This window comes from Lepisosteus platostomus, chromosome 22 (genome assembly GCF_059453375.1).
Source record: "Lepisosteus platostomus isolate fLepPlt1 chromosome 22, fLepPlt1.hap1, whole genome shotgun sequence".
In the NCBI taxonomy this organism is placed as follows: Eukaryota; Metazoa; Chordata; class Actinopteri; order Semionotiformes; family Lepisosteidae; genus Lepisosteus; species Lepisosteus platostomus.
In genome coordinates this window covers 18295216-18310313 of record NC_142632.1, presented here as the reverse complement: position 1 = coordinate 18310313, position 15098 = coordinate 18295216, and the positions used below count along the sequence as shown (strand labels likewise).

General features: G+C 47.3%; 1 protein-coding gene across 1 annotated transcript; it reads right to left on the bottom strand.

The window, feature by feature from the left end:
* Nucleotides 1-7978: 7978 nt before the first annotated feature.
* LOC148643738 (uncharacterized) lies at nt 7979-14127 on the bottom strand. The gene is made up of 4 exons (XM_088616610.1): nt 14084-14127; nt 13416-13481; nt 9212-11649; nt 7979-8650 (listed from the first exon to the last, which is right to left on the bottom strand). The coding sequence occupies exons 1-3, from the start codon at nt 14125-14127 to the stop codon at nt 10839-10841; spliced, it is 921 nt and encodes a 306-aa protein (XP_088472736.1). The 3' UTR covers nt 7979-8650; nt 9212-10838.
* Between the last annotated feature and the right edge of the window lie 971 nt (nt 14128-15098).

Below are 15098 nucleotides of genomic sequence, written 5' to 3'. Positions count from 1 at the left end.
CACCCCAGGAAACCAGACCCATGAGAACAGGGGCAGAGCATGCAGACTCCACACAGACAGAACCCCAGGACACCAGACCCATGATTACAGGGGCAGAGCATGCAGACTCCACACAGACAGCACCCCAGGACACCAGACCCATGATTACAGGGGCAGAGCATGCAAACTCCACACAGACAGTACCCCAGGAAACTGAACCCATGAGAACAGGGGCATAGCATGCAGACTCCAAACAGACAGCACCCCAGGACACCAGACCCATGATTACGGGGCAAAGCATGCAGACGCCACACAGACAGCACCCCAGAAAACCAGACCAATGAGAACAGGGGCAGAGCATGTAGACTCCACACAGACAGTACCCCGGGACACCAGACCCATGAAAACAGGGGCAGAGCATGCAGACTCCACACAGACAGCACCCCGGGACACCAGACCCATGAGAACTGGGGCAGAGCATGCAGACTCCACACAGACAGCACCCCAGGAGACCAGACCCCTGAGAACAGGGGCAGAGCATGCAGACTCCACACAGACAGCACCCCAGGAAACCAGACCAATGAGAACAGGGGCAGAGCATGCAGACTCCACACAGACAGTACCCCGGGACATCAGACCCATGAGAACAGGGGCAGAGCATGCAGAATCCACCCCAGGAAACCAGACCCATGAGAACAGGGGGCAGAGCATGCAGACTCCACACAGACAGCACCCCAGGAAACTGAACCCATGAGAACAGGGGCAGAGCAGGCAGACTCCACACAGACAGCACCCCAGGAAACCAGACCCATGACAACGGGGCAGAGCATGCAGACTCCACACAGACAGCACCCCAGGAACAGGACCCATGAGAACAGGGGCAGAGCATGCAGACTCCACACAGACAGCACCCCAGGAAACCAGACCCATGAGAACAGGAGCAGCGCATGCAGACTCCACACAGACGACACCCCAGGACACCAGACCCATGATTACAGGGGCAGAGCATGCAGACTCCACACAGACAGCACCCCAGGACACCAGACCCATGATTACAGGGGCAGAGCATGCAGACTCCACACAGACAGCACCCCAGGACACCAGACCCATGATTACAGGGGCAGAGCATGCAGATTCCACACAGACAGCACCCCAGGAACAGGACCCATGAGAACAGGGGCAGAGCATGCAGACTCCACACAGACAGCACCCCAGGAAACTGAACCCATGAGAACAGGGGCAGGGCATGCAGACTCCATACAGACAGCACCCCAGGAAACCAGACCCATGAGAACAGGGGCAGAGCATCCAGACTTCACACAGACAGCACCCCAGGAAACCAGACCCATGAGAACAGGGGCAGAGCATGCAGATTCCACACAGACAGCACCCCAGGAACAGGACCCATGAGAACAGGGGCAGAGCATGCAGACTCCACACAGACAGCACCCCAGGAACCAGACCCATGAGAACAGGGGCAGAGTATGCAGACTCCATACAGACAGCACCCCAGGAAACCAGACCCATGAGAACAGGGGCAGAGCATGCAGACTCCACACACACAGCACCCCAGGACACCAGACCCATGAGAACAGGGGCAGAGCATGCAGACTCCACACAGACAGCAGCCCAGGTAACACACCCCAGCAGGAGGAGGCGCCGACGGACTCGCTCATGGTGCAGTGAGCCCAGCGGTGTGAGGCTGGTGTCCAGCGCTGATGTGTCCCTGATAGTCCTGTCCCACAGCCTGCGAGTCACCGTTTCTTCCACAAAATACTCCAGCCAGCGCTTTTTAGACTCAAGTTTCTTAGGTTTCTGTTTTTCTCGCAGATTAGATTAAAAAAGCCGCCTGTTGACCTGCTGGAGGTCAGACCCGCTCCGGCAACAACTACTGCAGCTCCGTTGCCCCGGCAACCACGTTTTATTTAACAAAGTAAAATAAACACCGGAGAAAAGTTTGCAAACAAGACAAGAGAGCTCAGAAACCCACAGACACGACGGCAGTGGGTTTTGTTTCTGTGTCGAGTGGATAAACCAGGCAGGACGAGCGCTGCAAACACACTCGAGTACACATAACACAATCAGGGGTACACAAGACTCCTGCTTTTTACACAAACAGGTTCAACAGGTCAATAAAGAGCAGGTCGGCACAGCTGTCATGATGTCTCATTTACAAAGAGTCTGAAGATTTGCTCGTCTCTTCCCAGAGCAGCTTCACTCCGGAGAGCAAGGAACAGCTCCTGCCGAGTCCGTCTTGTAAGACAGACATAGAAATCCGCGACACGGTAAATACACTGACATTGTATAATTAATTCTGATGCTCAATCAAATCTGCGGAACACGTGCGGAGCGCAGTCCAGAACACTATAAAGACTACATTTCCCACAAGCCCTGTGGCGACTTCCTTTTGACGTAATCGATTCGCGTCTTTTTATTTTTAATTATAACAACAATACATGCCGTAAAAACAAGAATACATATAACACAGAGTATAGTCAGGGGTACATACGATAATACATGTACATGTTATGGAAAAAGATTAAACAAGTAATCTTGTTTAATAGTAAACAAAAGCAGATGAGGTCCGTACATGTTTCAAATTGTCTGTACAGACGCATTTCCATCCGTTTTAAAGTGTTTAAACATGGGTCTCCTCTCACAGCATTTCGTTAATTATTATGAAGTATCATATTTTTTTAAATACAAACGATATTTTCATATTACTTTCAATAGGTTTAAAATGTAGTATTATTTAACTTCTTTAAAAGTAATGTCAATATTAGTTTCCTTCTTTACGTTTTCTTTCAGAGTTGCTGTCTCAAACGTCACAGTTATCATCTGTATTGATTTTCAATCTCTGCACAACGAGGATCTGTACAGAGGCGCTATTGGACTCGCCGCCATAGACTCGTGTATCTCTGTCGCCGCCCAGTGGACATTTCTCGAAAGTGCAGTTCTTTTTAACTTTTTATGGTAGCAATAAAAATAGATACAATACAAACAAGAGTATATTTATAGCACATCAATAATACCATCAGGGGTACATAGTATAATATATTTACACTTCTGAAAAAAAGATTAAACCAGGTTAATAAAGATAAGGGCTGATATAGTCTGTAAATACACTTTTACATCTATTTAAAATGTTCTAACGAAGCTGCCTGAGGAAAGAACTTACTGTTTTGATTACATGAATCAGAGATTGTGACTCTGCCTTTAGCTTCCCATTCCTTCCAAACAATTTCAATTTCACACCTCTGGTTGTGCCAGAGGGTCCTCAGTGGAAGAGATACCAGGGTCCCCAGCACTGCTGTCACCTCTTCTGTACTCCTCCTATGCTAACAGCTGTGTATCTACTGCTGACTCCGTGAAAGGAATCAAGACTCCAGATGATCCCACCCAAATAAAAAAAAAATTCTGGAGTGGAAGGAGGTCTCTGCTTTAGTCGGCTGGTGCCGTGAAAACAACCTCTAACTCTATATAACTCCAACTGCCTGTGTCTCAGGAAGCCCTGGTCCGTTTGTAATGGAAAACCATTGAGAGCACTAGAATGACTGATTTCCATCTTCACTCTAGGTCACTGTGCTGAACAGCACATTACTGTATTCTGCATATGATATATCTGTTATTTACACCTTTTCTTTCTCACTTTGTCTCTCTGTCCGTTTGGATCAGGTATTTGGAGAGCACCACCACACCAGCCAAACTACCCAAACAGTTGCTTAGGCACTCAAGTGGACTTGATCAAATTAAACTTTCCAACCTAAACAGGAAAATGACAGTTTAAATGGATTCTGCTGCCTTATTAATCATATTTCTCTTCTAAATTCTTTAAAAATAAAAACAAATATTCCTGACATGATACACACAAATAGCTATTTTTATACTTTCTGGTTATATTTCAATCTTATAAATGAAGCATTTCTTTCCTGCGGTTTGAGGTTGTTAAAGAGAAAGACCCCATACTATCACAACCCCCTTTACAGGCTGGTGAAAGAGGTGAAATGAGGTAGCGGAGGTGTAATTGAGTCGGACAGCAAACTGTCACCTGCTGCTTGCCAGGACAGGAATCTTACAAAGGTCCACTCCTCCCAGGAGGGTCACAGTAACAATGATGATGAGTAACACGAATGATTACAGTTCAGGGCCCCAGCACTGCCACCCACTAAAATAAACATGACACACAAGAGAACCCACAAGACAGTCATGGAAATCCATGACACGATAAACACGCTGAAATGGTACAATATAATTAATTCTGATGTTCAATCAAATCACCGAAACACGTGGGCAGTGCGGGCCAGAGAACTACAGAAACTACATTACCCATACGCCCTGTGGGCGACTTCCTTCTGACGTCATCGACTCGCGCCTTTTGAATGTTATTTTAATTTTGGGTTTATTGTATTTATTTTGTATTTTGTATCCATGTACAATACATGCTTGCAGGAATCTAATTACTGTTGTTATAAACTCATTACAAGCTAATTGTCTCATTTCTTTTTTTTCTTTCTTCTCTTTTCAGCAGCAAATAAACCCATTACTTGATCCCTTACATTTCAAAACGCTCTGTATCAAACCAACAAATCGTTCATAAATTTAAACCATGTTTTTGAGAAACTAGCCTTAAAATCAAAATGACTACATTCATATGAAACACACTCAGAAACAATATCAAATGGTTTGATACAGAGTGCAGAAACAACTGAAGAGAACTACCAGAACTAAAACAACACCACACCACTCTGAGCTGCGCCTCAGATACTGTGAGATGGTTAGACACTACATGCACACCCTAAAGAAGATAGGCACATACACAAACAGACAACTCTCAGACCACAAAAGGCCTGTAGCCAAGACACAGTCAACAACGCTTGACCCAACTGGAGCTCAGACCTGCAGCAAAGCCTGCTCAAACTCCTCAACCTCGTCCTGACGGCCGGCTGTTTCCCTGAGGCCTGGAATCAAGGACTGATCACGCCCGTCTGTAAGAATGGAGACAGACTCGACCCCAACAGGTACCGGGGCTTCAGTCTTGAATATCTGATAACCGGCCCTCCTTACTGAGCACAATGTCCTGCATTAGAGTCAGACTGGCTTCCTACCAAACCGCCACACATCCCATCACATTCACACCTGGGCTCTGATGGCCCATCTGGACCCAGAACAGCAGAGCCTGGCACTGCTGGAGCAGCACTGTCAGACCCGGGCACTGCCAGCCCATCTGGACCCAGAACAGCAGAGCCTGGCACTACTGGAGCAGCACTGTCAGACCTGGTCACTGCCAGCCCATCTGGACCCAGAACAGCAGAGCCTGGCACTGCTGGAGCAGGACTGTCACATCTGGGCACTGCCAGCCAAACTGGACCCAGAACAGCAGAGCCTGGCACTGCTGGGGCAGTACTGTCACACCTGGGCACTGCCAGCCCATCTGGACCCAGAACAGCAGAGCCTGGCACTGCTGGAGCAGGACTGTCAGACCTGGGCACTGCCAGTCAATCTGGACCCAGAACAGCAGAGCCTGGCACTGCCAGCCCATCTGGACCCAGAACAGCAGAGCCTGGCACTGCTGGAGCAGGACTGTCACACCTGGGCACTGCCAGTCAATCTGGACAAGACCAGAGTTATGGTTTTCCAGGAGAAAGCCAGACCTCAGGGAAACGGGTACAAATTCACACTGAACAACAACACATTGGAGCACACATCCAGCTACACATATCTCGGTCTCACCATCAGCTCTTCTGGGAGTTTTGACCTGGCAGTGAAGGCACTGAGGGAGAAGGCACTCAGGGCTTTCTACGCAATAAGAAGGAGGCTCTTCAATGTCAACCCACCAACAAGAATTTGGCTCCAAATATCTGAAAGTGTAATCCAACCCATTGCCCTATACGGCAGTGAAGTGTGGGGTCCCCTCACAGACCAGGAGTACACTCTGTAGAAACTCCTCCTTGCGCAGAGAAAAACAGCTAACAGCGAGTGCAGGGCTGAATTAGGCCAGTACCCACTATTGGTAAACATACAGAACAGAGTAATCAAACACTTGTTACACCTGAGAAACAGAGGCCACAATTCATACCACCACTAGGCCCTGCTGATCCCAGAGTACAGCTGGTCTTGACACCAGTCAGTCTCAGGACAGCACAGCTGCAGCAACACCAATCACAATCATCCAAATGCGGAGGGGACTGCAGTCCAGAGAAACCCAGCATTTGACAAGGACTGGAGGCCATTTCGCACCACAACTGTAGAACAGGATTCTTTCTGCACACCCAGTACTGGGGGCTGTGTCGGAGGCTCCTCACCAGAAGAGACTTGCATTCCTGTTGGCTCCTCTCGTTCTGTGATGATTTTAGACGTCGCATCGGGCAGGAGGCAGGCGCTCTTCGGGAGCTCTGGTCCCGTGCTATAACTCGGACCACGTGTTGGCACAATTGCTTCCTACATCGAAACAGAAACTTCAAACAACAAACCCCAACAAGAAATCTGTGCACACTTGGACTCCTGCTGCAGCTGAGGAGCTGTCACGCACACACCTCCTGTGTGGGTAGTGTTGGCCGTAGGACGTGTTGTTCACAGAGAGAAAAAATACACCATAGCAAGTCAGCACTCAAACAAACCAAAAGGCCAGTTTTATTGAAGTTGACGCAGCTGGCCACACAAACACTCACTGCGTCTCTTCACCAGGTATCAGAAACAAAATAAAGGAACAATCTTTTTATCATATCCACTCGCACCTTGCTCTCATTTCCAGACTCCTAACTTACCACTCCCAACAAACCCCAGTGCTCGCAACACCCTTTAAATAGGATTTGGCCCGTACCACTATGGATACAATAGGTGTAAAACAGAAAATTCACAAGACAAACAACACATAGCACAGCAGTCCGGACTACTTGGACACACAATTACATGAAACCCTTAACAATTCACAGGACAGACATTCATCAGATCTTCTATACCTAGTTGCCATTTTTCGCAATAACATTAGGCTCTGATAACCTCCCCTCTCAGCATTCCAGCAATGTTATGTTCCTCTAGCTAAGCTTCAGGCATATAACCAGTCTCCTATCTGTTTGCAACCTTTTGACCTTTCTGAGGACCCCTCAGAACAAATAGACACTGGCTTCTCCTCTCATGCAGTGCTGTTAAGACTTAAGCTAGTGGCATCCTACACTATGCTTTGTTCCTTTAGGGCCATTTCTCTAAGAATAGTGTTCTCTACCTTTTGATTCCCCTCCTGTCCACAGCTAGAACAACTGTTTGCTAACAAAGACTGTTTATCTGTCTGGAAAGGTCTCCAAACTGTTACCAATTCCAAAAGAAAATCCCCTCAGATACATCTTGATCACTCTCTACCAGATAACACATTTTACAGCAGGTCTGAAACACAAAGGATCTCCAACGACCTTGTCCATGGCAGTCTCGCAACTCCTCCAAATAATTCACATCCTGGGGATGAGCTATTGTCCCCCACTCAACTGGAGTGCCACACCCACTCACACTCAATCTCTCACGAAGACTTGACGCCGTTTACAAGTCTTGAGAATGCCCTGTGAAGCAAAGAACAGGATGTGTTAAGGCTATTCAAAAAGCAAAACTGTAAAAAGGCAGCAGGACCTGACTGTGTACCTCCAGCCACACTACAGCCCTGTGCTGGCCAACTCGCTCCAATCTTTACAGACGTTTTTAAGCAATCATTGTCCCAGTGCACAGTGCCAGACTGCTTCAAATCTTCTGTTATTGTTCCTGTTCCAAAAAAGGACACAAGAACCTGCCTTAATGCCTACAGACCCGTCGCACTAACGTCAGAACTGGCGCGTCTTCCCAACACGTTCGTGTCACAGTGAGGTGACCCCTCAAACAAGAATTATTTCCTGCCTCATATATGACTACGGCACCTAGCAATGCAAACAGGGTGCTAGGGCCCCTCTCCATTACCACAGGTTCTGTTGATCTCCCAGATCCACCAATGCCCACACAGACCAGCGACAAGCATGTGTATCGTATAAGTGACCTTTTTATTTTCTATCCATATTCACCATCAGCCAAAGACACAACGAAAACAGCAGCAACAAAAGGTCCTTCCAAGGGTCATAATGAATCCAGAGGGACGGCAGTCTTTTCTGTCAAGTACCGAAGAGTGGCCACTCGAACGATTCTTCTTCGTACCTGTAAGTAAAGTCTTTGATGGCCCCAGTGAACGAGAGGCCGGTCCCATTTCCCCAGACTCCGTTCAGGTTCCACTAGAAATCCTCCCGCGAACTGTATTCCATTCCCCTCAGTTTGGAGCGGCTAGCCGGGCCGGTTTCTCGCTCCTTGCCTTCAGGTATTAAAAGTCTCTGTACAGTACCTCTGATCCGATGCCACTGTCTCCCGTGGTCGTCAATCGGTCCTTGCCTCCGCGAACTCGCGCTCCGCAGCTTCCCTTGTGCTGCCTGTGTCGTCTCCCAGGTCTGGTGGGAATCGGGAGCCCGCTCCGTTCCGGCTCAGATGGTTTTATTCCTCCCCTCAGCCCATCTCCCTCAGGGGGTTTTCCACTGTCCCTGTCAGAAAGGGGCTTGCCCAGTATTTTACCAGGAGGAAGCTCGTGTGGCTGAAGAGTGTGAGAGTGCCGAGCTTAGGTGTTATGGGCCCTTATCACTTCTTTGTTCACTCTCCGGGTCGGAGAAACCTGAAAAGAGACAAACGTTGTGAGACCATTTATAAGCTCGGTGACCTCGAATTAAACAGAACAATAGCAACACTGTTCTACAAACCTTTCATTGAAAGGGTTTTCAAACACTGTCCCACTTGCTGGTTTGGCAACATCAGTAGCTGGAATTGAATATGCAGCCATTAGTCTGCCTGGCAAAAAACAACCGGTCTCTCCAGTGGTCTGCATACAAGTGAACACACAAACCCCATACTATTAAAACCCCCTTTAGGGCACACTCACACCACAACACAATCAACCCGACAGACTCACCAACACTGGACTGCAGAAGCAGCAGGAAACCCTTGAGAACATGAGCAGAGCATGCAAACTCCACACAGACAGCACTCCAGGAAACCAGACACATGAGAACATGTGCAGAGCATGTGCGCCGTCTCTCAGCCTTTCACCTCCACATGCAGATCAGGACGCGACCGGAGACCGGAGACTCCTCACTCCTGCAGGAGGAGGCGCCGACGGACTCGCTCAGCCCAGCGCTTACATTTCCCCGACAGTCCTGTGCTACAGCCTGCGACTCACCGCTTCTTCCTTTTCTTCTGCGAAATGTCCACAAAATACTCCAGCCAGCGCCGTTTAGACTAAAGTTTCGGCTTTGCCAGCTGTCTCCCTCCCGGAGGTCAGATCGAAACAACTTCTGCAGCACCGTTTCCCCAGCAACCACGTTTTATTTAACAAAGTAAAATAAACACAGGAGAAAAGTTTGCAAACATGCATGCAGGATGAGCGCTGCAGACACATGCTGCTGCCCGGGTCCGTCTTGTGAAATAAACAGAATTTTGCACCCCAGGAACTAGACCCACGAGAACATAAGGAGAGCATGCAAACTCCACACACACAGCACCCCAGAAAACTGGAGCCACGAGAACATGAGCAGAGCATGCAAACTCCACACACACAGCACCCCAGGAACTAAATCCAGGCTCCCAGCGCTGCCACCCACTGCGCCGCCGTCTCTCACCTCCACTTGCAGATCATGACGCGACCGGAGACCGGAGACTCCTCACTCCTGCAGTAACACACCCCAGCAGGAGGAGGCGCCGACGGACTCGCTCATGGTGCAGTGAGCCCAGCGGTGTGAGGCTGGTGTCCAGCGCTGATATTTACCGACAGCCTACGACTCACCGTTTCTTCCTTTTCTTCTGCATAATGTCCACAAAATACTCCAGCCAGCGCTTTTTAGACTAACGTTTCTGCTTTGCTCGCTGATTAGATTACAAAAGCCGACTGTTTACCTCCTAGAGGTCAGCTCGCACCAACTTCTGCAGCACCGTTTCCCCGGCAACCACGTTTTATTGACAAAGTAAAATAAACACAGGAGAAAAGTTTGCAAACAAGACGGGAGCTAAGAAACACGAGGACAGTGGGTTTGCTTTATGTGCCGGGTCGATTAACCAGCGCCGCAGACAAGTGAAATACAAGAAAACATACACACAAGGGAACACATAAGAGAGACAAAGAAATACAAGACACGATAAATACGCTGAAATTGTATTAATATAATTCATTCTAATGTTCAATGAAATCAGCGAAACACATGGGCAGGGCAGCCCAGTGAACTATAGAGACTACATTACCCATAAGCCCTGTGGGCGACACCATTTTGACGTCATCGACTCATACTTTTGTATTTTTTTAGACCAAAAACTACAAGAAAACGTAACGTAGCAGTCGTATTGTCAGGATACATGCAATAATACATGTACATTTTATGGAAAAAAAGATTCAACAAGGTAAATGCAGATAAGGCCCGTCCATGCTTCAACGTTCGTACAACACAGAAACAGACACATTTCAGAAAGACATTCTGAAATAAAATGTCTTTACATCCGTCTTAAACTGTTCAAACGCGGTCTCCTCTCACACCATTCCCTTAATAATTATGTTGCGCAAGTATAATAATGTTTTAAAATACAAACGATATTTTCATCTTCCTTTTCAATGGGATTAAAATGTAACAAATTTATTTCTTTCCGATTTCAAGTCTTTCCGATAGCGCTTTGAGACTCAGCTCCGTGGACTCGTGTATCTCTGTCGCCACCCAGTGGACATTTCTCGGAAGTGTCACCGCCCGCCGGAATTCGGAAAAGTCCCGGGACTGAAGCTGTGTGACTGGACAAGAGCCTGTCTCCCGCCTCCTGCTGAAATCTCAGCGCCGATTGGACAAAAGCTGCTCACAGTCCGGATCCAGTGGAAGGCCGATCCACTCCGGGTTTTCCTTAGCCGGCAGTCCGGATCCAGTAGAAGGCCGATCCACTCCGAGTTTTCCGTAGCCGGCAGTCCGGATCCAGTGGAAGGCCGATCCACTCCGGGTTTTCCGTAGCCGGCAGTCCGGATCCAGTGGAAGGCCGATCCACTCCGGGTTTTCCGTAGCCGGAAGTCCGGATCCAGTTGAAGGCTGATCCACTCCGGGTTTTCCGTAGCCGGAAGTCCGGATCCAGTGGAAGTCCGATCCACTCCGGGTTTTCCGTAGCCGGAAGTCCGGATCCAGTGGAAGGCCGATCCACTCCGGGTTTTCCTTAGCCGGCAGTCCGGATCCAGTGGAAGTCCGATCCACTCCGGGTTTTCCGTAGCCGGAAGTCCGGATCCAGTTGAAGGCCGATCCACTCCGGGTTTTCCGTAGCCGGAAGTCCGGGTCCGGTGGAAAGTCCGATCCACTCCGGGTTTTCCGTAGCCGGAAGTCCGGATCCAGTGGAAGGCCGATCCACTCCGGGTTTTCCTTAGCCGGCAGTCCGGATCCAGTGGAAGTCCGATCCACTCCGGGTTTTCCGTAGCCGGAAGTCCGGATCCAGTTGAAGGCCGATCCACTCCGGGTTTTCCGTAGCCGGAAGTCCGGGTCCGGTGGAAAGGCCGATCCACTCCGGGTTTTCCGTAGCCGGAAGTCCGGGTCCGGTGGAAAGGCTGATCCACTCCGGGTTTTCCGTAGCCGGAAGTCCGGATCCTTTACGATGCACGCAAGACTACGTTACAGATCACCGGAGTACATTACACAGGCAAATAAAGATAAGGTACGCACAGCTTTCATGTTGTGATACTTAGACATGGTTTGGAGACGTTCCCTCGTGTGTATTTTGAATTATTCAAATGCGTGTCGCTTCAATTTGGAAGCGCATCATTTCAGTGCATGAGCTTACCCGTTATATTGGGCGAGATTTCACACGGATAATCAAACAAGAACGAGTTTGCCCTGGAATCCATTCCACTGCCCAACCTGAAAGTCAGAGCATGAGAACGGACGGATTGTATGGCGATTGTGGTGTTGCTCGACCACATCAATTAGGCGAGAAGTACAATCTGCTACTACGACATACGGTCTAATTATTCAATTTTCGATTATTTCTCATCTTTAGGCTATTTATACATCTAATAACGAGCAAGTATAATGATTAAGCCAATGATACATTATATTTTAGATTCGGTTCAGCAGTATTGAGCAGTAAAATAACATCAATTTGTCTACAGGAAATGTCAGAATTAGAAGCCTTCTTTACACCATTTTGCCGATCTGTTCAGAGTGTTTTAACAACAGAACAAAACAAAAACAAACGTAAGGTTTCTGGGCTGCTTTGAGAAAGACAATTATCATCTATATTACTTTTAAATCTATGCACACTGTGTATCTTTATCGGGTCGATTCAATGTACAATTTTGTACTGATGCCTTAACCTTATTATTCATACAAAATCTGTTTGACAATAGTCATGTTTGATTCCACTCACTTTCCCCAAAGAGGTGCTCCAAAATAGTTTGACAAGATATTGTGAGATTGCGAGAAGGATCTGAAGTATTTATTAGTACAAGTATAACTAAATTGTTTTCCTTGTAGTCTAATAAAGGTTGTAAATTCTTCCATAGTTTCTGATGGTATACTGTTAGTTTCTTAAAAGCATCAATACCTCTCTAGGAGTAGCTCTGGTTACGACGGATTGTTATCAGACGTATCACAAACATTATATCTATTCATAAAATCTGCTTGATTCTACATTTCATCATCCACACCAGTTAATTTGTTGACCCCGCTTATACTATTTTAAACCCAGTTTTCAAAGCACAGGTTTATTTTTTTCTCTGTATTCTAGATGATGTATCTATGGGAGGTATGTTTATCTATAAGAGTCCACGTGAGGATAACTTCTTCATGGAAGCTGGCAAGTTTCAGGGGGGTTTCCAGCATCCAAATGACATTCAAGTAAAAAGTCTATACCCGCTAGTTCCTGAATGATTAAATTAGGGAAACATACACCACCTACTTTGCTTAATTTTGTAAATAGTACTCTGTCGGTATCGGTATTAGATGCTCTAAACCCTGTAGCATTTAGGCCTCCTTCTGCCCGTGTTTGACAAATAACAACCATGAATAAAGTTTTTTTTTTTATTTTACTAAGGTAGAGAACATCAAATCACAAAATCACCTTTTTGAAAATCTTAATACCAAGATATTTAATCACATCTTTTACATGTATATTACGTACGGAGCAGACACTTTTCAACAGCCACCAGTTCACTTTTCTGATATGTAAAGAAAGACCAGATACAGAGGAAATGACTTGTAAACGCATTTAATTGCTTTGTCCACCTCTGTGTGCTTTCTCAGAGAGAGAGTTGTATCCTCAGCCAATTGGGAACACCTGTAATCTCTTTATCCTGTACTTGAATACCCTGAAACTATTTGTTATAGGGGTGTAAGCAGTGGGAAGAGGAGTGGGCTCGTGTCGAATTGCCTTACCCGTTCCCAATCTGCAGGAGGTCCCACGACGGCAGGTAGCTGCTCCAGTCGCTGGAGCTCAGTTCGCTATCGAGGGAGGACGAGGGCTGTGGCTCGGGGGAATCATGGCTCCACAGCTCCTACCTGTTGCAGAGTGTTTCTGCCCTGCCGATGGCCTCTGTGTTTTAGAAGGATCTGTCTCTTTTCGCTTGCTTACACCACAGGTTTCATCGACGATAGTGTGCATCCTGAAGCAGTGAGTTATCGGTCTTATTTCTACTGAGAAACAGTTCAAGCACTCACAAAACAATAACCAGGAGACGGTGTATGAAAAAGAATTGTAAGACTTGCAGAGTAGATTTGAATAGACAGTAGACGTCACACTGCGTGCTTGAATATCAGAGATTCAATTCATTCTTTCCTGTAGGTTAACTTCCTGTTTGACATTGTTCCGCTGTCACTTCTTCACAAACTCATAACTCGCCGTGTTCAATTTTGTGTTGAGTTACAGGAACCTCAGCATCAGATGAAATCCTCTTCAGCGCCCCAGGGAGACTGGGGGACTTGCCAGATTTTCAGCTTTATCACTGGGTCCTTCGGCTCAGGGCTGTTGAGCAAAGTGCTCCCCTCTGCTGGAGAGCCACAGGGGCACTACAGAGCGGCCTTGTGTTCCCTGCTCCTGCCCGTGCCTGTGGACGGCCAGTGTGACCGCGCGCGAGACAAAGTAGTGCATTCGTGGTGTAAATACAGAATGTTCACTAGCTGACTGAGGAAAGTTACAGAGACGGGAGTATACGTTCTGAAATAATGTGAACCACTGTTACTACACACAGACAGACTACTTAAAAATCATGTGGCTTTTTAAGGTCGTTTTGTCTGCCTAAAGTACGTTAGATTTGTCACAGCAAAGAGTTTGAATACTTACAGAATGCAGCAGCTAGAATTGTTACTTGGAGCAGAAAGAATGACCACATAACCCCCATACTTCTCTCTCTTCATTGGCTTCCTCTCAGGCACAGGGCGGACTTCAAACTCCTTCTACTTACTTACAAGGCTCTCAGAGGTCAGGCACCTGTCCTGCCTCGCAGGGATGCTGCAGAGGAGAAATACTGTACACAGCATAGTTTCAGAGGCCTGTCTGTCCTGGGCTGGGCACCATGTGAGTTGAATGCTGCATCAGTGCCATGGATCCAAGAGGGGCATCATGGATACAGCTGTCGTTTAGGAGGATTCTGCTGGTCTGCAGAGACCTGCATGGGGTACTGACATACAGACGACGTGATGGATGGATGGATTAATACCCGCATTCATTTCTTTCTTTTTTTTTTAATGATATAATGTTAGCATGCCCAAAGGGGTTGGGCAGCCAGTTGACCTTGGACCCCTAGAGGATTTTATTCTCCTTACTGAGGAGTCTTTGGTTCCTTTCCTCCATTGTCTTCAGTTCTGTATTCACAAAATGTATATTTACCTGCATTGTTCAGCGCCTTGGGGCAACCTTGTTGTGAAAGGCGCTATATGAAAATAAATTGAATTGAATGGAATGACAGAGTCACGGCTTTTCCAGTTTCCTCTCCTATTATCTTCTTTATCTGCACTCTAAAACACAGTGAAACCTTGAACCTTTCAACTGGACCACTGCCGTTCTACATCAAAATGACTTTAACTAGGACGGAGACTTGAATGGGATGAAAAAGGAAAAGG

Coding starts and splice junctions, on each gene's coding strand:
- LOC148643738 (XM_088616610.1), bottom strand. CDS start 14,127: ATGCACTACTTTGTCTCGCGCGCGGTCACACTGGCCGTCCACAG. Junction 13,482..14,083: donor GTCACACTGGCCGTCCACAG/GCACGGGCAGGA, acceptor CTCCCTCGATAG/CGAACTGAGCTCCAGCGACT. Junction 11,650..13,415: donor CTCCTGCAGATTGGGAACGG/GTAAGGCAATTC, acceptor TCTGTAACGTAG/TCTTGCGTGCATCGTAAAGG.